Source organism: Xiphias gladius, chromosome 16 (genome assembly GCF_016859285.1).
Source record: "Xiphias gladius isolate SHS-SW01 ecotype Sanya breed wild chromosome 16, ASM1685928v1, whole genome shotgun sequence".
NCBI classification, from domain to species: Eukaryota; Metazoa; Chordata; class Actinopteri; order Istiophoriformes; family Xiphiidae; genus Xiphias; species Xiphias gladius.
This window is the reverse complement of record NC_053415.1, coordinates 27,750,001-27,775,908: the sequence shown is the minus strand read 5'-3', so window position 1 is coordinate 27,775,908 and position 25,908 is coordinate 27,750,001. Positions and strand designations below refer to the sequence as shown.

Genomic DNA, 25,908 nt, shown 5'->3' with positions numbered 1-25,908 from the left:
TCAACGGGGCCTCCTTAGAAGGTGATCTGAGCCTGGGCCAGAGCCTTTGTTTGAAGTGACTTAACTTTTCTTGGCACCATTAGTCGCTGATGTCTGTCAGCAGTTTGTATTCACCTTTGCTGGATCGCGGCGAGTGTTTAAAGTTGAAGCCCAAGGATTTGATTTGTGAGCAGATTATTCTGTGACAATCCAGCAACATTTGGCATATTTGAGATCAGAGATCACTCAGAGCAGCCCTTGGACTGAGTTCTTTCATCATAATAACTGTTTCTCCTCCGTTTTTGTCTGTGTTGTGGTCGCTGTATTTTTCAGACCCAAATGAGAAAATCAGTCATGTCTATCGTAGCCCCGGGCATATTAAAACGTACTGGTAACCACCAGATCCCATGTTCCATGTTGAATCACAATCCAAAACTTTTAAGACATTTTTTGTAAGGTTTTGGTGGTTTTCTACTTCTCTCTCATTTCTTTCCTCTCTGAAATTGGCAGGTTTTACTTATTGTTAAGGAAAAATGTACAAGCTTGTCAAAGGCCCCCACTTCATCCAGGAGGTGGGATTTTTGTGAAAACTTGCACACACGTTTCATTGGAAAACGTTTCATATGTCAAAGGAATAATTTGACATTTTGGAAAATAATAATATACTTATTCACTTTCTTGCCAAGAGTTAGATGAGAAGATTGGTAAGAATGACTCATGCACCTGGCTGTAGCTTCATATCTACCATACAAAAATAAGAGAGGTGTCAATATTCTCATCTAACTCTCAGCAACATAAGAGTATTTCCTAAAAGGTCAAATTACTCCTTTAAATCTAAAGGGTCACAAGATAACTAAGGGGTGAAGATGAAAAGAGAGATATTCATTAATGTTTAATTTTTGTTACTTTCCTATAATATTTGCCTCTTGTGAAGTACTGCATCCTCTAAAAATCCTTCAAATCAAATAATCTGGGTGGAACTTTTTATTACTCACATTCACATCTGATGAGAGGTCACAAATAGTCATACTTAAAGATACATAAAGATCCGTTTAAGAGCCCAAGAAATTTGGCAGTTTTTTGCCTGGCGGTTTCCAGAGCTCCAACTGTGAGTCACAGAACTTTGTGGGAACAATGAACGGGATTTTTACACCAAAGACCATGGGTGTCTGAAAGAAATCCTCCCACTTTGCAACTCTGCACATTCGATCTCATTTTATCACATCAAACCAGGACAATGTTGGCATAATGCCTAGTGGCCGTAGGTCATTTGGGGCAACTGCAGGCAGCAAAAAAAGGGCGGTTTTAGTGGCACTGAGCATTTTAGAAACTATGTAATTCTGGATTAGTGCGTGACAGAATATCCTCAGCTGCTGCTGTTATATGTCATTGTTCTACAGTTTAGACTCCGAGTCTGATAGAAGAGTTTTAAAATGGTAGTTTAGTTGCTCTTGGCCTGAGGGGTCTCTCTGTGTCCCAAGTGGAAAAACAGCAACACACATGTCCAAAGTCTGTGGTAATGAAAGCAGCCAGGTGGGGCTGGCTACCTGCTGCCTCGCTGCTGTTTGATTGGCTGTTTGCTGAACCCTGTTGTTGACAGAAGTTAGTATTTCTTTGAAAGAGGAGAGCAGCCGTGGTCTCTACGAACGAAGCGGACAGCAGATACAAACTGACCTGAGGACAGGTGTGTGCTCAGTCAGATTCTCACCTGGATTAAACTGGGTGGAAAATGTCAAACAGCACATTATGTCAAACTGTGTAATTTTCTGGTCTTAGATCTGTCTGAAGTAGCTGTTGTTCTCATCACGTCGTGTCACATCCTTTCTCATTAGAATAGACCACGTTTCCTCTGATCACACTGCAGAGTGTCTTATTTTTCTTCTTTAAATTAATGGGCATTTTCTCATCTCACCATTTGACCAAGGTTTTAATTGGTGACATAAGCCAAGTTTCCATCCAAACTTAGCACAAATGTTAACCAAATTTCCAGAAAAGTCTTGGCTGATGGAGCTCAACAGCTGGTGGAGCTGATTCTCCAGTCGCTGCCATTAAACCACCACAGAAGAAGAGGACACAGCGAGATGAGGTCATTAAAAGAGCTGCAGTCAAAGCCCAGACGATGGAAAACCATGTGGAGAACATGATGGAAAAACTGAAAAGTTTAACTGAAAACATGCATAAAACTGGTGGATGGAAATGTGCTTATAGTCAGAACCAAGACCCAGTAATAAATTACAGAAAACATACTTTATTACAAAACAAACAACATTGTTTGGATACTGTGTTTTCCATCCTACGGTGGCTTTCTGTATTTGTGTTTCATGTTGAATGGAAAACTATTTTTAGACACTGAAGTCTTCAGTGTTTGTATTCAGTAAACTACAAATTATACAAAGTATACTGGAAGACTTTCTTCTCCATTTTTACATCTTGGAAACAACAAAAACACTGAATATAATTATGTGTAATTAATAATTACACATATAATTAAATCTTTGGCAGAAGTTTGACGATTGAAAATGGAAAATCACCAATTCTTTACTGTGTAGAGTCAGAGCAGGTCCAAATTTTGCTATAATTGTTTTTTTTAACAAAAATACCCTCCACAGTCAGAAAATTCATACAAGTAGGTTATAGTAATGATAATCACAGTCACTATTAAAGAACATAACAAAATGGAGACCAGCTCCAACAAAATGAAACATTTTCATACAACAAAACAGATTGAGTGTGTGTCTCTGCCAGCAGAACCAATGACTATGAGAAGACTACAGATGAGGCTTGTTCCCATCACATCCCTGACTGCACACTATCTGTTGGGGACAACAGTGAGTCCATCATTTAGGGCACAAAGTCAGTCTTTGGATACTTCCGTCCTCTCTGGTCCACAGGTGAAAAATCCAAGATGTCCCGAAGAGAAAACATTTGTAATAATCGTACTGTCTGTCGGTTGGAGGTGGGGCGGCAATGGCTACGTTCACACTGCCGGATCATTTACCTGCACCAGTCACTCACAACATTAAACCAGTTACCAGTTTTATTGTTGGGACTGACTGGTGTAAACTGTACGTTAGCCACATGTCGGTCCAGATTGAAATATCACAACAGCCATTGGATGGACTGTGATGAAATGTGATCCAGATATTCATGTTCCACTCAGGATGGACCGTAATAACTTTGGTGATCCTCTGATTTTTCATCTAGCGCCACCATCAGGTGAAAATTTAACCATGATAACATTGTCACTGTGCCTGAATGCAGCCTGATATAGCTGCTAGCGTCACAGTGAACACTTTAAGTGCAACCCACATTGGCCTGGATGTGGTGAATCACATTATTTCACATGCATCATTGATCTTCAACAATAGCACACACCTGACATCATATGAGCAGAAGAAGTAGTCAGGGTACAGTAGCCAGGATGTGTCAATCCGTGCATTTGAGTAACCGGGTCATTCAGAAATTGTGCAGCTAATTGGAGAACACGTTTACATGCAGGTAATATCCCGGTTAAGGATACCAGGTCTCTACATGTGTTCAAGAGATCAGCTTACCAGAGAAAGGAACTGTACCCTGGTTACATTAGTACATGTAACTGCACCAAATGTTTCTCTGGAGATTTGAGGATCATCACTGCGGAAAAAAACAGGACAGAGATTTATCGTAATGTGATCATACGCGTCAAACATCATATGCTGGTGATGTGCGCTTCCTTTTAGTCTTGTTATTGTCGTAAGAGTGGGAATAACAACCAAATTGCTAAGACACTAAATTCAGAAAACTGGTAAATAACCCGACTAAAAATCTACATGTTAACGCCTCTATGAGGCTGTACTTAGACCCAGTAGTGCCTTGAGCTAAATGCTAACAGGCTTAGAATGACAACGCTAACATGCCAATGTTTACCCTGTTCACCATCTTAGTTTAGCATGCTAACATTAGCAAATTAGTTGTAAACACAAAGTTGAGGATCAAAAAAGTCAGTAGAATTCATCTTCTGGGGAACATGAATGTTTGTACAAAATCTCATGGAAATCCATCTGATGATTGTCGAGATATTTTAGTCTGGACCGAAGTGATGGAAGAACCGACCAACTGACATTTCCATCCCTAGAGCCACACCGCTATCACATCTAAAACCAGCCAATATGCTCATACTGAGGTTGTTGGGTTTCTTACAAACTCACGTGTGTTATCACAGTATCATTCAAAAAACTTCATGATCTAGCACTGTAGTTTATTTTTTTGGCCATTTGTAGTCATTAATTAGCCCCTTCACAATCGGCTGCTAAGGGCCTGTTACAGCAACAGTAAAAGGTTACTCAGGCAGTGTAAACGCAGCCATCAGCAGGATGAAGTAGGGCTCATGGCGTGGGATGACGAGGTCAACTGCTCACACCACAGAACCAGTGTGAACCAGGGAATCGTCGGATACTTCTGTACCGTCTCTCTTTGGCTGATGAACTTGGAGGGGTGAAGAGGAGGAGGGCGAGGAAGCAGCAGTGGAGAAGGAGTGATTCCGGTCATTGTCTGGCATCTCTGAGTTCTTTTGTCTCTGTTCCTCCTCCTCTCTGTCAGCTTCTGGTCTCAGTCCTTCCTCCTCCTCCTCCTCTTGTTCCTCCTCCTCCTCCTCCTCTTCTTGCTGCAGGGCATTGAAGCGCTCAACCACACAGTGAGCCGTCAATCTGGCTTCTGGGTCGTGATCCCAGCACTCAGTGATGGTGGAGCAGAAGACACTCATCCCCTGGAGGAGAGAAGACTGGATTTAGACGGCAAGATATCCAACAGTGTGCACCCAATGGATCCCCAAAGTGTTCAGCATTAAATAAATCATTGTGAAATAAGTAATCACATGAATAAATTGCAGTCTGCAGCGCTGTGCCACACGGGTCTATCCTTGGTACAGTTTCTATTTAACTTATACATCAATAACATAATTCTTCCTGATCAATACTTCAACATCCATTTTTTTGCAGATGACACAGTTTTATATGCCTGGGACTCCAATCTAATCCAGGCCCTAACTCATCTCCGGTCTGCCTTTGATGCCTTCTCACTGAACTTTAAATGGAACCCACATATTGTTGAGTCATATAAATTTGTAGGTATTTGGCTTGACAGCAGACTGTTATTTAAGAGTCATATTCAACATTTGACTCAAAACGTGAAAATTCGATTAGAGTCTCTTTATAGGATTAAAGGGTTTCTGCCACTTCAAAATTGCAAAAGTATAGAACAGTCGTCTTTCATGTCTGATAATGGAGATATTATGTACTGTCATGTCAGGTACTGATGACTTAAGTGGCCTAACCCTGTTTATCAGATTGCATTACACTTCATCACCAGTGATACAGGATGAATCATGTCTGGATCTCTTAAGCGTTTTGTTACAGCTCCCAAACTACTTCTCTCATTTAAATCTTATAACTACAGGACACAATCCCATAACTACTTATCCTAAGGTATTCCATATCTACACACTGACTTTGCTGTTGGGTTTTAAAGATGATTTTAAAGTTTTATTATCTGATGTCTTATGTGATTCATGTAATTGTTTGTTTTTGTTTGCTGGTTGTATTTTTTCTGACTTTGAATGTTTTTTCTTGTTCTCAGGTCTCTCTTGAAAAAGAGATTTTGATCTCAGTGAGACCACCTGGATGAACAAAGTTTATATAAAATGGGTAAATGAATGCAATGGCATGGGTATGGTTTCAGACATTGGGGGTGGGGGCACAATGGACACAGTGGGGACATTTTTCAAGGAGATCTGGATAACAGGGTGTCAGTTATCACAGACTATATCAAGTTCTGCATCACCACCATCATACCCACTAAAACGTGTAGGAAACACCCTAACTCTAAGCCCTGGATCACCTCCCACATCAAGCACAGCCTGAGAGGAAAGCAGATGGCATTTCAGCGCAGGGACTTGGCTTCGCTTAAAACAGCCAGACAGCCAGATCAGGGTTGACATTATGAAGACCAAACTCAAATATAAGGACAGATTGGAGCAAGAGTTTATCAACATGATCACAAAACAGGTCTTTCATAAAGTAAGAACACTAACTGGTTATCAAACTGCTCAAGATTAGTCCAAAAGCACAGACCCCACCACCTTTGCCAACACTCTGAATATCTTCTGCACACTTTTTGCCATCCACAATCACTCTGCTGCCTGTGAGGAACTGCTTAGTGCCCTTCCCCATCACGAGCCCACACATCCAGCCTTCACAATGGAGGACATCAGCTGAGCAGATGAAAACCTGGGAAGGCACGAGGCCGGACAGCATCCCAGCTAGGGTGCTTAAGCTCTGCGCCATGGAGCTCTCCCCCCTCCTCTACTCCATCTTCTGGGAATCCTACAGGACAGCATCAATTCCCACCCTCTGGAAAACTTCCCGATTATACAGGTACCCAGGAAACCCCACCCCTGTGAACCCAACCACTCCCGTATCCCGCAATGAAGTGTGTGGAAAAACTGATCCTGCGCACCATCTTACCAGCTGTTAGTTCAAAGCTGAACCCATATCAGTTGCATACAGGGCTAAAGGACAGAGGAGGCTGTGGCATACCAGCTTTCTTCTTTGATTTCAGTTCCACCTTTAACACAATTCAACACCACAGATGACCAGGAAAATCCTGGTCCACCTTAACACCCCTCCTCTCCTCATCCATTGGGTCCACGACTTCCAGAGCCACAGACCAAAGGTTGTAAGTATAGGTTCAGTAACATCGTCAACCATCGTCACCATCACTGGAGCCCCTCAGGGCTGCGTCCTCAGCGCCTGCATCAGCCCTTCACCCCATCAACACTACAAATACTCTGATGACACTGTACTGGGATTAGTTAATGACAATAACTCCATCACAGCCTATCAACACTTCATTTTTCACTTCACACAATGGTGCACAGACAAGTACGTCCAACTGAACATGGAGAAGACAAAGGAACTGGTCCCTCACTGGACCGAACCCCATCTCCATCCACGGCAAGACAGTAGACAGTACTCACTTTAGAGAATAAATCCAGCTTTGATCAACACATTAACACTGATATCCATATGTGATCCCAGCAAAGACTCCACATAAACTCAGAGCACTTTCTGTTGCCCCCCACCTCCTGTTGTAACTTTACAAAAGCAAAATCCAACCCATCCTGCTGTACTGCTCCCTCTGTTTCTACATCATGCTCACCATCTCCAACAAAAACAAACTCACCAGGATCACACATGTTGCCTCTAGAATTATCCGCTCCCCCACACCCAACCTCTCAGGCCTGAATGAGAAAGCCTCAGTCCATACTTCACATGACTGTCGTCAGGCCACAGGTACCGGACGTTGAAATGGCGGAGAGCTCGCTTTGGCAGAAGTTTTATCTCTTCTGCCACAGTATTACTAAACAAATTGCCCCGATGACCTTGTATAGAGCCACATTTGTCAATGAGTGTTATGTATGTATACGTGCTATGTCTATACAGTATGTGTATATGTGCTGGAACACTGACGGGGAATGAGTGTCATCTGTACGCTGCGGTGTGGTTATCAGTATGTTTCTGCTGTGCAGGCTGTGAAAGCAAATTTCCTGCGAGACAATAAAGACTGTATCTATCAGAGGTTCTCGTACAAAAAAGACAGCTACATAAATGTTGTGTTTTTCAATCACATAAATTTATATAGTCTACCAGATAATGCATTATGATTAAATTGGTTTTCAGGCTTTTCATAATAAGTCGGCATACCAGAAAAAGCCACATGAATTGCTTCATTATAACTCACTAACTCAATAATCACATGTAATTTCCTTATACAGACCTTAGACTTTGTGATAAATATTATTATTTTATATAGACAATGTTTGACAAGGAGTTCAAACTATTATTTCAAATGTCAACAATGAAGCTTTAAACTCATGTATTACTTCTGTCTTTACTACAAAGAGCTCTGACTGCGCCTCGCAGCATTATTTTCGATTAATGGTCAGTTGAAGTGTTTTTATTGGAGAATTATCTGTAAACAGAAACAGCTCAATCATGTGTTTTGACTTGAAAACGCAGAAGAGTAGCAATCCATGGCTACTGCTTGTAAATGTTAAATGCTGTTAGTGCACCGTGATAACTGAAGGTGACTCCGGTATTTTAATATTTTGATCGACTCAGAGCTTTTCATCTGTGTTTTGGTGGTTGGACAGTCAGAGGGAATGTGGTACTGGTCTATTGGTGGATAGATCAAACTGAAACCGTAAACGTGAGGGGGGCACAGAAGTATGATTCTGATGGAAATTAACGCCATTAAATGAACCAATCGGCTGAGAACTGGTGAGGGATTAGGAGCATGTGATTGGCTGAGAGGTGAGAGGGTGGTCCTTACACCACTGTCCTGAAAAGTGAAATCGTGAAATAAAATGTGACATGAAATAAAAATGTCATCGGAAAAAAATTCCATTAAAGAATAAAAAAAGTTTTGACAAAGGGGAACTTTGCAATAAACATTTCTATAACAAAATAAAAAAGGACTTTAATGAAATAATATTCAATAATAATGAGGTGTTTTAGTCATATCTTAAATAATTTATTGGCCTATTTATAGATTTGACACAGTTTACTCATGTGATTATTTATTTTCTGACATCTTTTTATGCAGTTAATATTGAACATGCTCTGAGGGCTCCATAGCACCATCATGGAGAAAGACAGTAGATACTGAACTCAGACGTTGTGTAGGTTTCTTTGTGTTTGTAAAGTGACTGTATCTGACCTGGTGCTGCGTCCACGCTGAGGGGATGTCAGGCCGTCCTCGGTCCCTCAGCACCAGGTCTCTCATACTGTCCACACAGGGCTGCTCACAAACCTTGGAGCCAAATGCCGGCTCGTAGCTCTCCACCTCTGCACCATCACACACATACACACACATTATGCTCACATACAGCTTGTGTTTCAATTTGTACACAGCACCTCTGATCTGCAGCCAGAGGCAGATGGTGTGGGTCTTTATACGACTTGTACAACAGTGATAGAAATGAATTATAAAAAATGCTGATGAAGCCGTGTATATGACATCGTCAATCCAAAGCTATCTCAGCCATAATTCGATTGTATCTCACATCATAAATGGTCAGATCATATCGTAAAATGTGACACAGTAGAGTTTGCACAGTAACACATTTCAAGAATAAAACATGATTTGCTACTTTTGAGAAAAAGACAGTTTTGAAGGAGGCAATGACACACAGGACTGATGAAATCCCACGTCTACTGCATCAGACACAAAATACTGAGTTGTAACCGACCCGTCTGATGTGTGCACAGGTGTGTGTGGTGATTCTGTAGCAGCCTGGTGTCGTTGGCATGTACTTTAATGGAGGTTAACACAGTGAAGCGTGCGTGTGGCTGAAGATTTATCAACACATGCGTCACGCTGCCTTCAGATGCTGCAGGGATTTAATGAACTGAAGGAGAAAGTTTTCATTAGTTTGCTCTTGTTGATGAAGCCATCAGATGGACGTTGCTCCTGAAAGCAGCTATTTTCAGCGGGAAGTCTACGACACCTTTTCCACCAACAAGCAACAACCTACTGTCTGCTGCCCCATTTGAATCAACCTCCCACCTGTGCACCATGTGCTATAAACTGGGCACCAAACTCCACACAGATGGGTAAAGCCAATTTCATCAGTCGGAGTGCTGCCATGAAAATATTGCCCGGAAACAACAGAAAAGCTCCTACTTCCTATGGCGTGACAGCGGGAGGCCATCTCCCAGAGGACCAGCGCCATGGAGTAAACATCCATCTGTTTAAAGGCCTCAAGGTCCTCCAGGTTCACCCTGGACTCAAGTACCTCGGGAGCCATGTAGCGAGCTGTCCCCACCTGGACGGGATGATACAGGGCAGTCCAATTAAATTAGGACCAGAACATCACAAAGAAGTTCTGCTTGGTGATACATCTAAATGCTAATTAACAACTAAACCTGAACAGTTTACCTGTCCACTGTTGGCATAGTCCTCGACAGTGAGGGAGAGGTCCAGTCTTAACGCCAGACCAAAGTCACACAGAGCGCACTCCTTCCTGCTCTTTACCACAATGTTACTGCTCTTCAGGTCCCGATGGGCAACTGGCACCTGCCAACAATTAGAGATGCAAATAAATCTACTTCAGCATTGTTGCAGCTGCAGAAATCTACAAAAGGGCAAAGTAAAACTGACAGCAGCAGGTAAAGAACATATCTACACATATGTCACTGTCCACTCTAGTCAATTAAAAAAAATGCCTGTGCTTAAACTGGCTTTAATTTTTTGGAATTAAAGAACAGCTGTGGTGAATATTCTATACAAAATGAGTTAACTAGAAAGCAAACTAGCTGGTAAGATCAACTAGCTATAGCAAATGAATTTAAGCCGCTCAACATCATGTCTAGGGCCCAATGTGTTGATAAAAAGCAAATGATAGGTTGTTTACGAACGTCTGCCATTACAGATAGAACATTAAAGCTCAATATATCTGCGAGCCTGATGAACAATAATGCTAGTTTAGTGTGGTTAGGATTAAAGGAGCACGTGGAAGGTAAGATGTGCTGAAAAAATGAGACAGTCAGTGTCAGTAAAACCTGGATTTCCAGGGATTGTGGCCTGGGTTTACCTTTGGTACCCCGCTGGGTGTTGTGTCACTGTGGAGATGAGCCAACCCTTTAGCAATGCTGCCTGCCATGGCAACAAGTTCTTCCCAGCTCAGTGTGTTTGCTGTGAGGAAGTCCTGCAGGTTCCCGAGGCTGTGATAGGCCAAAACCAGCCAGTACTTCCTGAGGGCGGGACTGGGCAGACCCCTCTCTTCAGCCGCAAGGAATCGAACCACGTTGTCGTGCTCCAGTTTGGGATCGGCGAAAATGGAGCACTCGTTTCTCCACGAGGTGTACTCTACAGCTGGAAAAACCTTCACTGCCACAGTTTCATAACTGTTAACTCCACCATTCTCACCCTGCAGCAGGCATGCCCTCCACACTTCAGCAAAGCGCCCCTTCCCCACCAGGACCTCCAATTTGATGGGCAGCAGTTCGGACGGTTTGCCTTGCCAGTTTGTGATGTCACTGATGATGTCTTTGTTGAGAGATGGCACTTTGGCATTAGACTCCTCCCTTTCAGATCCAGGACCAGTAACACCTTCTCCTCCGCCCTCCGCCTGAGCCCCCCGGCCCCCACACGGCAGGTCCAAAGCCTGGTAGAGCTCAGGGGTGCGTTTGGTGGGCCAGTGCGGGCGTGCAGGAGGGCCGGGTTTGTCGGGGCGGTGTGTTCGGTAGAAGTAGAAGGCGGCGGTGGCGACTATGGCCACCAGGACGGGAGGCACCAAACTAACCACCACCACCGGGATCACATCTTTACTCTGCAGCTTGAAGAAACCTGTGCGAACGGAGGCAAAATACTGAGATCTATTCATCCATCCACCCATCTCTCCATCAATTCATTTAACAATCCATCCATCCATCCATCCTTCTCCTCCCTCACCGTTGGCTCCCTTGTTGAAGATGAGTTTGTCGTTGCATTCGTGTTCTCCCTGGCAGCCACAGACCATCATGGCTCCGTCTTCTGCAGGCTGTTTGACCATGTGACACTCTCTGGAGGTGAAGTTGAGCAGCAGGCCGGGATCTACGCCCTCTAGTGGCAGAGCGGGGTGATGACACATAGTGTGCACTGTCATTGTGTCGTTGGTCTTCCTCCTGAAGAGCAGAGGGACGCGCAAACACAATCTGTAAAAATAAAATAACCTGTGCGGTCGCCCTGACTTCAAGAACAGTTCACATTAGAGGAAAGTCAGGAGGATCGGATCGATGCAAAAAACGAACCCATCTCACGCTGGATCTCTGAGCACAGGAACGTTCTGCTGCTGCTGCATTCATTTGCACAGCGATCTCCTCGTTAGGAGGAGATTGCTTTATAAATGTTTTAATTGCAAGAGCCTTTGCAAAGTCCCACATTCATAAACTGGTAATAAATCATGCTGACTGAAAAAAATTAAAATCATAAGAACAGTTTTGGATGTAATCCTACCACTGCCAGCACTGTCTTGTGTTACACAGGTGACTGGTTCTTGTCAGGGGCCCCGGGGTGTCCCAGTCGGTAATCCAGCCTCGGTGAGGAGGCTCATTGGCTGCGGCAGCAGACTGACTGTCGGCAGCTCTCAGTGAGTCAGGAGTCCTCTGGACCTCTTACTTCTCACAGGCTCTGGAGCTGCTTTTAGCGCTAAGAGGCGTTATGAATCATTCTCACACAGAAAACCTGAAGGGTCCTGCAGTTGGGACTGACACGCACCAAGTCGGCCAGTTAGGAGCAGCTTTTAACGCTTCACAGACTCAGCTTTCTGTTAAAGGGACAGGTCCTAGTCATAGGTGACTTTTACATTAAAATGACAGAACATTTATGGAGAGAGACAATTCGCACCAGGTGCTGATATTTGGCAGCTGAGAGAGAGAAGTTATGATGGCGAGGAAGGAGAGTTTTTCAGTCCTTTCACAGGCTGGATTTTTTTGGATGGGAGTCAAACCTCTGACACCGACTGGACCATTCAGTCCATTCTTCTCCTACTGTTGGATTTTAAAAGTTATTTATGGTTGAAGCCTTAATTAAAAACCATCCAGAGAACGAGAGACTCCCACCCCCACTTCTCCAACTAATCCACTGATACATTCTCACATCAGACGCATCACTGAGCATTATTTATAGCAGCAACTTCTGCTGCCTGTTTTATAATAGCCGATCTTATAATATTTGCTCACATGCTGCATAAAGCATTTTGCTGGACATTCATTTATTCAACATTTGGCATGAATGAAAACATAGAGAGGACGTGCTGGTCTGATTATAGCTGTGGTTGTAACAAGGTTTTTTTAACCTCCAGGGTTGAACGTGAGGACAAAATAGTTTTTAATGACTGACCCGATCAGAGAACAGTCTCCTCGACAACATAAAACTGTCTCCTTCATAGTTTATTAAACTGACTTGGTGCATAAGAGAGATAATAGGTTTATTTAGTGACCTTACAGGGTGAAAGGAAATGCACATTTCTCTCTCTCTCTCTCTCTATGTTCCACCTTGTCCTGCTGCAGAATTTTCTGTTGACCCGACGTCCTTCAGTTCAGACTTGTGTCGTGTGGAAAGTGCTACAGAAATGTTACAGGTCATGACTTTTAGGTAGAAGTGACTCTGGTGTTTACTCAGACCAGAGACGACATTGTTAGACTGATGTCAGACTATGGTACGAAGGTCTGAAAGGGGCTTTAGTCTCAGGATGTTTTGCCAATGTGACCCCCCAGATAAATAACAGCAGATTCATTGACCTAGCTTATTGTTTAGTCAAGTCCTGCTTGTGGAAATCAGCACATACAAAGAGCACGTTAGTGGCCGTGTCTACAGACAGTCTGAGCAGTTCCCCAATGATCCCTGTCAACTTTGACCTGAATAAACCAGTGTTTTCCACTCCTCTCTTTTCTTCCCTGTCACTTCGCTCTTATCACTGGTTTCCTGCAGAAAGCTGGGAGGGTCGGGCCGGCTGACGTGAACAGGAAATGAGAGGGGTGCAGCGAGGGGGGATCCCAGCCTAGCGCTGTTATCCAAACAAAAGCACGCATCAGCAGAAACTTTCCAATCCTGAAGAAAGTGATGCCAGTGGACTCTGTGAGGGTTTGGGGCTCCAGAGGGTCATCACGCTCCCTCTGACATGAAAAACAACTGTGTGAACCTTTGAAACCCAATAAGAAAACGCCAAATTGCAGATGTTTTTCTTTTTTCTGCAACAGTAGCGAATTGAGAGAAATCACTTCAGGATGTTTCATAATGCTGATCAACAACATATTGAAGTAGCTTAGCTGTACTGTGGTGTAATCTGCTGGCTCATGGGATTGTGTGTGTGTGTGTGAGTGCACGTCAATATCCCAGCATTTTCATGGGACGCTAAAGGCTTCAGGACATATTGTTTTTTTATTTGTTCTCTTTTATTTAACAAGAGCAATACCAAGGCAGAATGGATGACACACTAAGTCAGTACCACAGGGCCAAACAAAAGACAAAATGGAGTACAAATGAAAACACAAATAATTCAGGGAAGGAGGAGCACATAGCTATGGCAGTGTACTGCTGCCACCATGACCAAAAACGATTTGCTCAGCATCTCATTAGGATGAGAAACTTTTCTCATTAATACTACATACCGAGCTATTCAGTTTTTACAAGAAACTTGGAATAAAGGTGATGGAGTCGCCGCACATCAGCCTGCGAAAGCTCAAAGTGGTGCCTCAGCAGACAGACCCACGGAGGCAGGACCTGGAGAGATGGGATCTGGAGCTCAAGGTCAGAGTAACAGCCTAACGTTTGGACACAAAGCTTAAAGTCTCCATCAGAGTAGGAGGAGGCGGTGGGATGTGTGGACGTTTCAAACACGGCTGTCTCTCACAGGATGGACAGGTTGTTGAAAACCGACCAAAACTGGTTGTTTAGTCTGCACCCGAGCTGCATTGACAGCTTTCACACCAGCACAAGCAAACACAGCGGAGGCGCTTCACATATTCTACTGCAAGCTACGAAGCCGCTTTTCAGACCTCCCCTCAACAACCCGTGCTGGCTCTTACTCATGTCTTGTTTCTTTAGAAAAGAATGTAAGAAATAAAACCCTCTGTAAAGCACTTGTACTGTAGCACTGAACATACTTTCAGTCATTTTTTCAAAAGAATTTCACCCCCACTTTTCGACGATATCCAGCTATGGCTCCCACGTGGTTTGAACGCTCTTCCTGAAAGTCGCTTTGGACAAAAGCATCTGCCAAATAAATGTAATGTAACGTAGACTCCACTCACCATATGGCGATGCAGATCTCCTCTGTGACGGTGCAGAAGGAGGACAGGGTGCAGTTACTAATGCAGACGCTGTCTTTACACACCGGACTGGACACCTCACACCACTTACACAGGTTGGAGCTCAGGTGGCTGAAAGACTGGACCACAACTGGAACACCTGCAGGGTAGAGGAGAGACAGGTGTGGTCAGGTCACGGTAGACAAGTTAAGTCCACATCAGGCTCCTAAAACTGTCCTCCCAGGAAAAACAACAGCATCAGACTTTAAAAGAGGAGGTTGCGTATAGTTCCTGCTTCCTGCCAACAGCTGATTTCTTTTAACCATGATGATGAAGGTCCCCTAAATGTTTAATTTGAAAGTCGATATGACATTTTATTTAGCCTAGCTGAGGACTGGGGTAGATATAGTTTCATTGGCAGCAAGCACACCAGAGTTCACCAACTCAGCCTCCTGCGAGCGTCACAGTTTAGACTGTTATTCAAAAATATGACTGCTCTCGGTTCTGATGGTAGCAGCTAGCGAGTTGCTTGTTAGATATTTGAATAATAACAAAACACTAATAGATCAATGAGACACCGTCGGTAAAGGGGAACATGTCCCTCCGCATCTGCTCTGCCACGTACAGCATCACATGAAATGACTGTGACTGTGGAGCAGGATATGGGTGTGTCCCTCTGAAGCTCATTAGCCAGAAACTGTTAGCGTGCAACCTCTCAAAGTGTACTGCCAGAAGAGCTGCAGCACGCGGGGAGAGCACAGTTTGAACCGAAAGCTCTGAAAACGCATAACAAAACACCCCTCCTCGGTATCGTGTGCGCTGTCGTATGCTCTAGTACTTGTGTATCTGCTTTATATCGTGTGGCTATGTTGTGTGTGTTTGTCTGCAGAGCGTGATGATATATCTGTGTGTATTCTACTTGTGTGCTTGTGATGCTTTGCCACATCAGAACAACTCCAGTGATCATACCCAGATGACGTGCTCACACACACACACACACACACACACACCCACACACACACACGCACGCACACACACACACACAGAAATCTCGGCGTTGCATGCACATCTGCATAAACATGCACTGAATTACACACGTACAAACTCAACCACATTGCAGTATAATTATATATACTTTATACACACATACAAGATTGTACACATAAACACACAACACTTCATTAACTCTGTCACACACAAACACACACACACACAAACACACACTCTCTCTCACACACAAACACACACACACAAACAAACACTCTCTCTCTCACACACACACACACACACACACACACACACACACACACACACACACACACACACACACACACACACACAAAGCAGAAGCTGATCCAGATGTTTCTTCCAAACAGAGCTGAAGACAAAGGAAGAAGAGAAGTAAAAGAGCTAGAGAAGCAAAACGCTCACTGTAATTAAAATCAGCACTGTGTGTGTGTGTGTGTGTGTGTGTGTGTGTGCCTGTGTGTGTTTGTGCGTGAGAGAGAGAGAGAGAGAGAGAGAGTAAAAGACAATAGAGTCCCTGCATGTGTGTAACAGTTGTGTACGTTTTTGTGTGAAGCTGGAAGTGAGTCTGTTTAGATGAGTGTAACATTGAGTCTGTGTGTGTGTGTGTGTGTGTGTGTGTGTGTGTGTGTGTGTGTGTGTGTGTGTGTGTGTGTATGTGTGTGCGCACCTCCAGGAATAAATTGAAGCCAGAAGTGAGCTACTCTCAGAGCCAAGTTAGTATCCAGCACTCCACCCTCAAAGGCTCATGGGAAAACTAAGCACTCCACACTGCTTGAAGGAGGAGGCCCTCCCTATCAGAACCACACACAAACACACACACACACACACAACACAAGATTTAAGATCAACACACATACAAATTTGCATCTGCAGAAGCTTCTTGCTGCGAAGTTTGTGAAATATGTTTATTCTCTTACTTGTTGAGAGTCAGATGTTCACATTGATCCCACTCTCATGTCTGTGTGTTAAATATGAAGCTACAGGCAGCAGCTGGTTAGCTTAGCTTAGCATAAAGACTGGAAACGGGGGGAAACTGCTAGCCTGGCTCTGTCCAAAGGTAACAAAAAAAAAAACACATCTACTGATGCCTCTAAAGCTGGACAGACACCGACCGGCCACGATGCGGAGCTCACACTGAATGTTCTGTGACAGTTACAATAAAGTCTTTTCAAACAAGACGACCACGTCCTCAGTGTTGACAAAAAGAGTAAACAGAGTGTTACTGTGAGCGGTTCAGTCTTACGTAGGAAGACGAGTGAGAAGAAGAAATGAAAGTAAGGAGCCCGAGAAGATGCAGACAGATGCAGTGAAGTTCAGCTTTATCTCACAGCGGTTCAGCCACAACACCTGAAATTCAGCTCCAGCACTAAAACCAGCTGATGCGGTTTAGAATGGATCCATTGGCAGCAGCCATGCGGGAAATCAGATCTCAGACCTGCTCGGGCTGCGGACAGACGACCGGAACTTCTGACCCGCCACAAATCCAACCGGTCGTCCGAGAGCCAGATGGCGGATCGATCGGGTGAATAATCAGGCGTCCTGATCTCAAACCGCACGTCAAACCTCGACCGATCTCATAAGTACGGGACGTTGTAGTTCAAGTCTATATAATTATGTCTATTTCTAGTGCAGTTACTTTATACAGTCTGATTTTTATTCTGTGTGTTTAATTGTTTGCCGTGTTGAGCTACTGATGCTACTGGATTTCTTTTGGGATCGTTGAAGTATCTATGATCCGTCTTCAGGCCGAATCCGTAGAGAGTCTGTCCGGCTCACTGTCTCACTGATTAACATGTTGAATCTTGTTTGTACAGAAAATGTCCATTTGTGGTCATACGGGGGGTTGTGTGAGCGGACTAGAGTTAGTTCCTGGAGTTAGTCGCTGTGAGCTCGACAGGAAACCAGAGGAGACCCCAGTAAGTCACTGTCCCTGGCCAGGAAATAGTCGGCCACGTAACCGCTGGTGAAACCACAACTCAATATCTCAAGAACTACGAGATGGATCGATACGAACGAAGCTCTTGTAGCTTATAGAGCCGTGAAGTGTGAGGAGCCAGGAGCTTTTCCCCCATTCTGTATTTCCATTCACGTTTTTTCTTTAAACGATATCTTTAACGTTAGTGAAAACAGAACCTCAGGACTCCGCTGGACGACATAAAAATCATGTAGGTTTTTGTTCTGACCACCAACTTTTCGTTTCTGTGGAATCAGGTTTAGTACGTCATTTTGGCAGACAGGTTTATATACTAAGATACCTATGAGTCTCGGCAACCGTCAGGATTCAAAACGCTTAGGATCAAAACGCGTCGCCATTGTTGCTGAATTCACGCACAAGTGACCCAGGATTTACAAGTGAACTGATTTATGCTGCAGATGGTGTTTTCAGTGTTTCTCCACTTCATCATCTTTAGCTTCCACCGGCTTTTAGTAGCTCACACAGAAGAATTTTAAACTCTGTTGGATGTTTCTGTCTGAAATGCATCTTGGGAGTCGTAGTTGACTTCTCTCCTTCGGCTTTCACATCCACAGGACTTGCCTCAGCGTGGCCGGATTGGGCTACTTCTTATTTACATGGGCGATACAAATCGATTTGGATGGGTTGTTACACCTCGGGCGATTATTGTACTATTGGGCCAGTTTTAATCCGCAGATATTCTGGCTACAGTGCAGAGGCTGAAAGTGTAAAGGAGGAGCAGAGGGAGAGACACGAGCCACAGATACTTTGAGAGGTGAGAGGGACATTGATCCAATCTTACACTGCAAACAGGAACTGTAGCTGATCCAGCTACTTCATTTTCCAAAACGTGAACAAATATAGGCTAAAGAACAGGGCTCAGGCTGTAGCCCTCAGCATAACTCACCAAATCCATGGCAATCCAGAACACTTTGTAGAAAAGACTTCATCTTATCATGTGCATAATATGAAACTGCGCTACTTTTACAACGACTGGGTGAGTCTTAGACTCTGATTGGTCTACTTGTTGTCAGTCACATCTGGAAACACTGATCACTGTGCACTTTCATTTAACCCTCCTCTGTCAGAGTATAAACTGCTCCAAAACAGACACATTGTGAAGGTGCGAATGTGTCTTTTGGATAAACTGAAGTCACTTTCCAGTTGATGACCAAGCTAAGCTAGCTAGCTCTGAAAGCACGTCTCCCTCCTCAGTAACTTGTCATTGACTGAAATGAAGAACAGTCCTGAGAACAGAGTGTCAGTATGTTCCGGTACGGTCCAGTGCGGTCTGGTCGGGTACGGTTCAGTGCGGTCCAGTTCGGGTCACTACTTCACCAAGCTGCTAGAACCACATATTTGACACAGATGAATTTTTGCTGTGCCGCCTTCTGGTGTGACTGGGCTTTTACAGCAAACAGAACAGATATTTATTATATGAACATAGCTACACCACATCCTCAGCTGTGTTTCTGATGATGAATAGAGCACTGCAGTGTGTGTGTGTGTGTGTGTGTGTGTGTGTGTGTGTGTGTGTGTGTGTGTGTGTGTGTGTGTGTGTGTGTGTGTGTGTGTGTGTGTGTGTGTGTGTGTATGTGTGTTTGTTTGCAAAGACTCAGAGTCATCAGGCCATCTCCACGTCACCTCACTGTCCTCATTAACACATAAACACCCAAACACACACTTTCTCTCAGTGCCAGTCTCTCTCTTCTCCAACATCTTAAGACAACGCCAAGTGTGTGTGTGTGTGTGTGTGTGTGTGTGTGTGTGTGTGTGTGTGTGTGTGTGTGTGTGTGTGCGTGTAGCTATTCACAAGACATTTCAGATACACTCACTCTTTGTTAGATGTGAGATAATGGGCTGCTTTTCCCTCTCTGTCAGTTCATGTCTCTTCAGTTTAAAATCACACTTCACTTCAACAGGAGGAACAGGAAAACGCCTGTCATTCCAGCTTGTCGGTGGTGGTTAGCCCAGATGCTAACCTTGTAGTCACAGCACATAAACAGCCTTAATTAGCTTCTTTAGCTGTGTTACCTGCTGTATTTGTATAGAATGAGCCGAATGGACTGTAGTGGTGTTAACGCTGGATTTTGTTTTGGTTCATGTGCAGCCAGCGTCAGAGATCTGCTGAATCCCTGACTGAGATTCACCAGATCTCTGACTGAGAATTACATTTGACCTCACTCGTTTTTCCCCCTTAGCTGCTCAGCATTATGGTTTAAACGATATGACACCAACTTGGAGTTATGTTCATCTTGTTCTCCATCTTAGTTTATCATGTTAGCATGTGAACATCAGCTGATTAGCAGTGAACACAAAGTGCAGCTGAAGCTCATGGGAGCGTCATTAGTTCTGCAGGTATTGGGTCACAAACCAAAGTATCTGACAAACTGAAATGTCGACCTGATGATGGCGCTAGAGGAAAAAGTCAGAGGATCAGCAGAGTTACTACAGCTCATCCTGTGGGGAACATGAACGTCTGTACAAAATTTCACAACAATCCGTCCAATAGTTGTTGAGGTGTTTCAGTCTGGACCAAAGTGGTGGACCCACTGTCGTGATTGTCGTCCACATGGCTACACCTCCAGCCACCAAACTCATCAGAACTGAACAGAGGTCTTCACACGTCCAACTTCTGCTCAGTCTAATGAGGTCGGGTCTCGTTTGGTCTCGGGTCTGCATGTCAATATGTTCAGTACCCGAGCGCACCTGGTATCGGGTGTGTTTAGAGGCGAGAGGAAGCCTGAGACCTGGGACCTTCACAGCTCACCGGAGCTTTGTTGTGACGAGGAAACGGAAGCTGAGCTTATTTTAGGAAAATCAGTCTCCTACAAGTTTTCTGCTGTTAAATGACAGTTTTTTTGAATCAGATTCACGGATTTTAAATAGAACAGTTAGACCGTGGTCTGTGGTCGATCTATCGTCCAGTTGGCTGCGGCAGGTTTTACTGTTGGTGCAGGAGGTGGAAACAGGACTTTACATTATTTCTATAAATTTCTCCTTAAAGCTTATAAAGAAATTATTTTAGTTTCTCTGACTTTACATTCATTCTCAGGGCATCATTATTATTATTCCTTGGCAGCTGCCTGTTAATTGATCATCATCATGTTGCTGCTGGTGTTGGTGTTTTCTCTCTCTCTCTCTGTCTGTTCGGGGTTGAACTCATTTTGGATCGGGTCTAATTATCCTCGGGTCTGTCCTGGTCAGATCTGGCTGTTCTCGGGTCCCCCTTCGATCGGGTCTCTCTTTTCTGAAAATTCGTTTTCGCTCCCCGGGTTCGGGTAGGTTTCTCCAGGGGTCCGTTTTGGGTCGGGTCCAAAACCTGACCCCCGAAGACCTCTGGTACTGAGTGTAAGGACACGCAGCGCAAACAGAGCCAGTGGTAGCAGAGAAAACAATCTGATTCGAGCTGGAAAAGCCCCTCCACTCTCTGCATGGCTTGTGTTTATTTTATGGCCAAAAGTATGTGGACACATACTTTTGTGTACTTTTGGTCTTGGTCTGTTTTTCCTGGTCTGTTCTAGACCCCTTGGTTCCAAAGAAGGCAAATCTTAATGCTACAGCACACACAGGCTTCTGTCCAAATCTAGTGCAAAATGACATATAAAACACTTTATAATGCAGCCTGTGATTTACAGCCTGCACGAGTCAGGTCCCAGTACAGCACTTACTGGTTCCTACTGGTCCTTAAATGTAGGTTCAGTGGAAGAAAACAAAACTATGGAGAACAAGGGAGGAGCAGCTGGGTATTTTAGGGGGAAGGAGAAACAAATGATACTCTAATTGTTTTTGTAAATACTGGGTTCCTACATGGGAAACAGGCTATTTTCTTACTGTGTAATTAATGAGTGAAATGGGGAGAAGAGCTTCGCGTTGTACTGCGTTGGTTTCATGCGTTAACGTGAGGAAGGCTCCAGTCTCCTCATGGCTCCTCACTAATCTGATGTTCTCCGCTCTTCGTGCTTCATCTTCGTCAAACGGCTGCAGTTACACCCCAGACAAGCGCATATATTTTTGAGTTTTTAGGAGTTTTCAGTGTTTCCACATTTTTATGCACCGATTGACAACGTGACTAAAACCAGGTGGATGAACTTGCACTTACTGATATTTTAGACGACGGTGATCTTTGTGTCAACAGTTCGCGTTTGTCTCTTTCCTGTCTCATCGTGACAGTGTCCCTGCGCACAAAGCAGCTCCGTGTAGAAACGGTTTTTTCCCAGTTTGGTGTGGAAGGACTCGACTGGCCTGCACAGAGCCCCGACCTCAACCCGTGGACGGATTTTTGAGACGGCGGACCCCGGGGCACAGACACGCTAAAAGGCCCCCCACCCATCCCGTATAGGAGCACACCCAGACTGAAGAAGACACAGTGTCTGAGGCAGTTTTTTGTGTTTCTGTGGTCACTTTTGATCTGTTTGTGTCTGTTTGTGTTGGTCTCTTTGTAGTCATTTGTTTTATAGTTAGTGTTTTTAATTTGCAGAAATATGTTTTTTGTTCCTTTGGTTGGGCATTTGTTGGGAATGTCAGACTGAAACATCTCAGTAGCTGTCGATTGGACTGTGATGAAAGGCGGTCCAGACCTTCATGTTCCCCTCAGGATGAACTGGAATAGCTTTATTGATCCTCTGAGGTTCAGCGATCTCTGGGTTAATATTTGAATGTATCAAAGTGATGTCAGATCCGGACTCCCACCTAAAGGTACAGTGTAACGTACCTAAAGCTCAGTTCCAGTTTCAGAGATCTGGATTCTCGCTCACTCTAGGAAAAACTTGCCAAACCGTTCATTTGCAAAAGAACAAAACAAAACAAAACAAAACAATAAAGGAGTAATTGTTTTTTCTCATGACCATCTGGTGTAAAACCCTCTGTGCCCTTTAATGTGTGTCGTCAGAAATGGAAGAAGTAAAAGTAAAAGTGCCGCTGTCACAATACTTCACTAGAGGAGCAGGTCTGTCATTAAAACTCGACTCAAGTAGAAGTTCAGTAGTAAATTCTCAGCACTATGCGGTTAAAAGTACTTTCACTGCGGAGAGATTTGAGAGCAGGACTTTTACGCTCTGCTAGCGGTAGTTTTACTTGAATAAAGGACCGGAATACTTCTTCCACTACTGCAGCTCTCTCCCCCGCTCCATCCCTCCCTCTGCCCGGCCCTCCGATCCTCCGCAAACAGCTCCGAGGAAAAGGGAGAAAAAGAAGCCCGGAGATCAGGCAGCACTCACAGGCGGTCATGAGGACGAGGATCCCGGTCCAACGCGTCCAGCGCCGAGCCATCATCTGCGGGCAAAGTCAGCCGGAGAACCACAGCGACGCTCGGTCAGTCCGTCGGTCGGTCGGTCTTCGGCACGGAGACGCTCATGTATGCGGGGAGAGAAGTCCAGATGTTTTTCATCCAGATGTGGTTTAGCACCGCCCACCGCCGCTGCTGCCTCTCTGGCTGTGTGTTTCCACTGTCTCCCTGTGACAGAGTGTCCGCTGTCACGACGAAGCGGAGAGGTGTTGGGTTTCTGCTCGACCTCCAGGGGTCCAGACCGGACTCTCGGCCACTGTCCACTGGAAGGTGGCTCACCCCGCGGGGCCTCTCGTGGGAACAGTAGAGTTATTTTGAAGAAAGTGGAGAACGGCAGGAAAACGGCATCTGAGTCGTTCACTGGAAAGTCGTGGAAACATGTTGGGGGATGCGAGGAAGCAAAGACAACAATGAGTCTACTGAGATTCTCAGAATGTATCACAGAATGAATTGAAGTGACCAACCAGCAACAACCAGCAATGATCATCAAACAGAGACAGAGACGAGCTCTTCAGTACTATTGGGCCAAATAGGGTCCAGTCTCCCTCCACCACCGCTGTCCATGGGAGAATCCTGTCCTTAAATCCAGTTGTGGTCACGTAGGCAGTTTCGACAAACGGTTCAAGTTCCATTCCCTGTCCACAAGAATCTTTGAGAAGATCAACAAGCTCCGGCCTGCATCTGTCGGCCAGAACCAGTTCGTACAATTCATCCAAACAACCTTGGCTCAGGGGACAGAACATCGGCCTCAGCCGACAGGACATGGGTCAACCGTTTACACGGGAAGGGGAAACACGCATTCGAGGCAAAATAGAACATGAACAAATGAGGAACAAACATTTTCCCATCACAAGTAGCATAGTAAAAACACTCCCAGGGCACCAATCAATGCAACGAGCAGTCTCATCTTCACTTCGGGGAAAATCAACCAGATCCACCCAAGGAAAAAAACAGCTTCAGATTCAACGTAGGTTTAAATAACTGTCCCTTCTGTGCGTCGGATTCAGAAACATCTCACCACTTGTTCTACAGCTGTTAGCGTGTTCTTTGAGAAAAAACTGGCCAGATGTTTCTCCCTCTTTCTGTCAGAGCGATGAATGTGGGACATTTTACAGTTTGAATATTCATCATGGGAAGATTGCAGCAGACAAAGGCGCCGAATTTGTTCTTTGCTTCATTTATTTCACGTCCTGCTCTTTATTTGGTTTGGGGAAGCTTATTTTTTAGGCACCAATAAATGTATATATAGAGTGTACAGAATATATCAGAGTGTGTAGATACATCAAACATTATGTTAAGATGTCAGTGTTGAAATGAAGCCAGTGGAGCAGGGTTGTCTGTTGTGTTCTTTTGAGACACTCATACTAGTTGTTTTCATTCGTCTGTTAATGTATGAGCTGCCATGGTGTAGTTGTTAATGGGACTGTTTCCGTGTCAACAGGCCCACTGATGTAATAACATATTAACATTTAAGAACAACTTTCACAATTTGTCTGACGCGAGTTCACGATATTTCCAAAATGAGTTATGAAGAACAAACAAGAGAAGAAAGAAGAGTCGATTATAATCAATAAACCATTTTGATTCATTTTCACTCACTGGAGATGAATAATATGACGACATGGTGCAGCTACATTATGATCTTATTTTTATTTTCACTGTTTTCTTACATAACCACTTTGCATTGGTGTCATCATCTTCACTCTCTTTTGACGTGTCCAGTTTGTCCCGCGTGTTTTTCCAACACACACGTCTTTATATTGAGTGGCAATAAAGCAGATAGGAACTGAAATCGGGGGGAGGAGGGTGAACGCTAACGGGCTTATTCCAGCTCGTTAGTCAGGTTATGATGAAACCACAGTGATATGAGGGATCAGTGAACTGCAGCCAGGACCTTCACACAGCCACACACACTCACACACCCAATACTGCGTGTTTCTATTTTTAACTTCAGGTTTTCTGTTTGCTGTTCAACCCTCAACTGTGCCAAAGTCCCTAAACATTTTCTACGTTTTACCCCGATCAAACCTCCGGTCGAACCCTTGCCGTCAGTATTCGGTCATAGTCGATTGCTTATAGTCAAACATGTGTTTTGTGTGTTGTCTCTTCACTGTGCAGAAAGTCACGTACAGGTATTTTTCCTTCACATTCATCTGCTGAAGACCTAAAGTTTTAACACCTGGATGCAGGATTTATGACATTGCTACTGGTCACTTTTATGTTTTTATGTCTGCAAAGGACTTTGTAAACTTTGGTCTTTAGAAAGTGCTTTATATGACACTAACAATTACAATAATAACAATGATAATAATAATAATAATGTATTATTATTAGTAGTAGTATGTATATATACTACTAATAATAATAGAATAATAATATATTATTAGTAGTATAAGTAGTAGTAAGTATTATTACTATTAATAATAGTATAATAACAATGATAGTTACTACTACTAATTACTACATCTAATAACAATAATAATAATATAGTATTATTATTTGTAGCAATTATTACATATATTATTATTAATAATAATAATGATAAGATTGATAATATTATCATTGGCGGGTTTCATTTTGAATCCCGATCCGCACTTTATACCAGTTAGTGGCGGTAATTCCCCGTTTCGTTGAGGAAGAAGAAGAAGAGGAAGAAGGAGAAGAAGAGGAAGAAGATGTAGATGCTTTTATTCTGAAAGAAGTTCTGGTGGAAAATGAGACAAGCCGTAACATTTGATATCAAGTCCCTGACACTTAAAAGTACAGAAATACCGCCGGGGTCTGGTGTACGCCCGGTGTTTGTCTCGGCGTGAACGCTGGTGCGTCCATGG

The 25,908-nt window shown here is 43.9% G+C and overlaps 2 protein-coding genes across 3 annotated transcripts in view; one reads left to right on the top strand and one right to left on the bottom strand.

Annotated features, from left to right (window-relative positions):
- Positions 1-2,207: 2,207 nt before the first annotated feature.
- Positions 2,208-23,189, bottom strand: LOC120802043 (TGF-beta receptor type-2-like). Of its 2 annotated transcripts, XM_040149495.1 has the most exons (8): positions 23,010-23,189; positions 14,811-14,967; positions 11,470-11,681; positions 10,610-11,364; positions 9,955-10,092; positions 9,700-9,841; positions 8,734-8,861; positions 2,208-4,723 (listed from the first exon to the last, which is right to left on the bottom strand). In XM_040149495.1, the coding sequence occupies exons 1-8, from the start codon at positions 23,062-23,064 to the stop codon at positions 4,373-4,375; spliced, it is 1,938 nt and encodes a 645-aa protein (XP_040005429.1). In that variant the 5' UTR covers positions 23,065-23,189; the 3' UTR covers positions 2,208-4,372. The 2 variants fall into 2 exon arrangements, 1 of the variants encoding a protein (XP_040005429.1); XR_005709163.1 differs by lacking the exon at positions 2,208-4,723 and having other exon boundaries at positions 8,805-8,861; positions 9,266-9,841.
- A 2,556-nt stretch (positions 23,190-25,745) lies between these two features.
- The window catches only part of si:dkey-69o16.5 (uncharacterized protein LOC100149419 homolog), a 9,801-nt gene continuing 9,638 nt past the window's right edge, over positions 25,746-25,908 (top strand). Inside the window, exon 1 of the mRNA XM_040148751.1 lies at positions 25,746-25,908. This exon is cut by the window's right edge and continues 274 nt beyond it. The gene's annotated coding sequence lies outside the window, so the exon portion shown is untranslated.

Coding starts and splice junctions, on each gene's coding strand:
- LOC120802043 (XM_040149495.1), bottom strand. CDS start 23,064: ATGATGGCTCGGCGCTGGACGCGTTGGACCGGGATCCTCGTCCTCATG. Junction 11,365..11,469: donor CTTCAACAAGGGAGCCAACG/GTGAGGGAGGAG, acceptor CCGTTCGCACAG/GTTTCTTCAAGCTGCAGAGT. Junction 10,093..10,609: donor CACCCAGCGGGGTACCAAAG/GTAAACCCAGGC, acceptor AATTGTTGGCAG/GTGCCAGTTGCCCATCGGGA.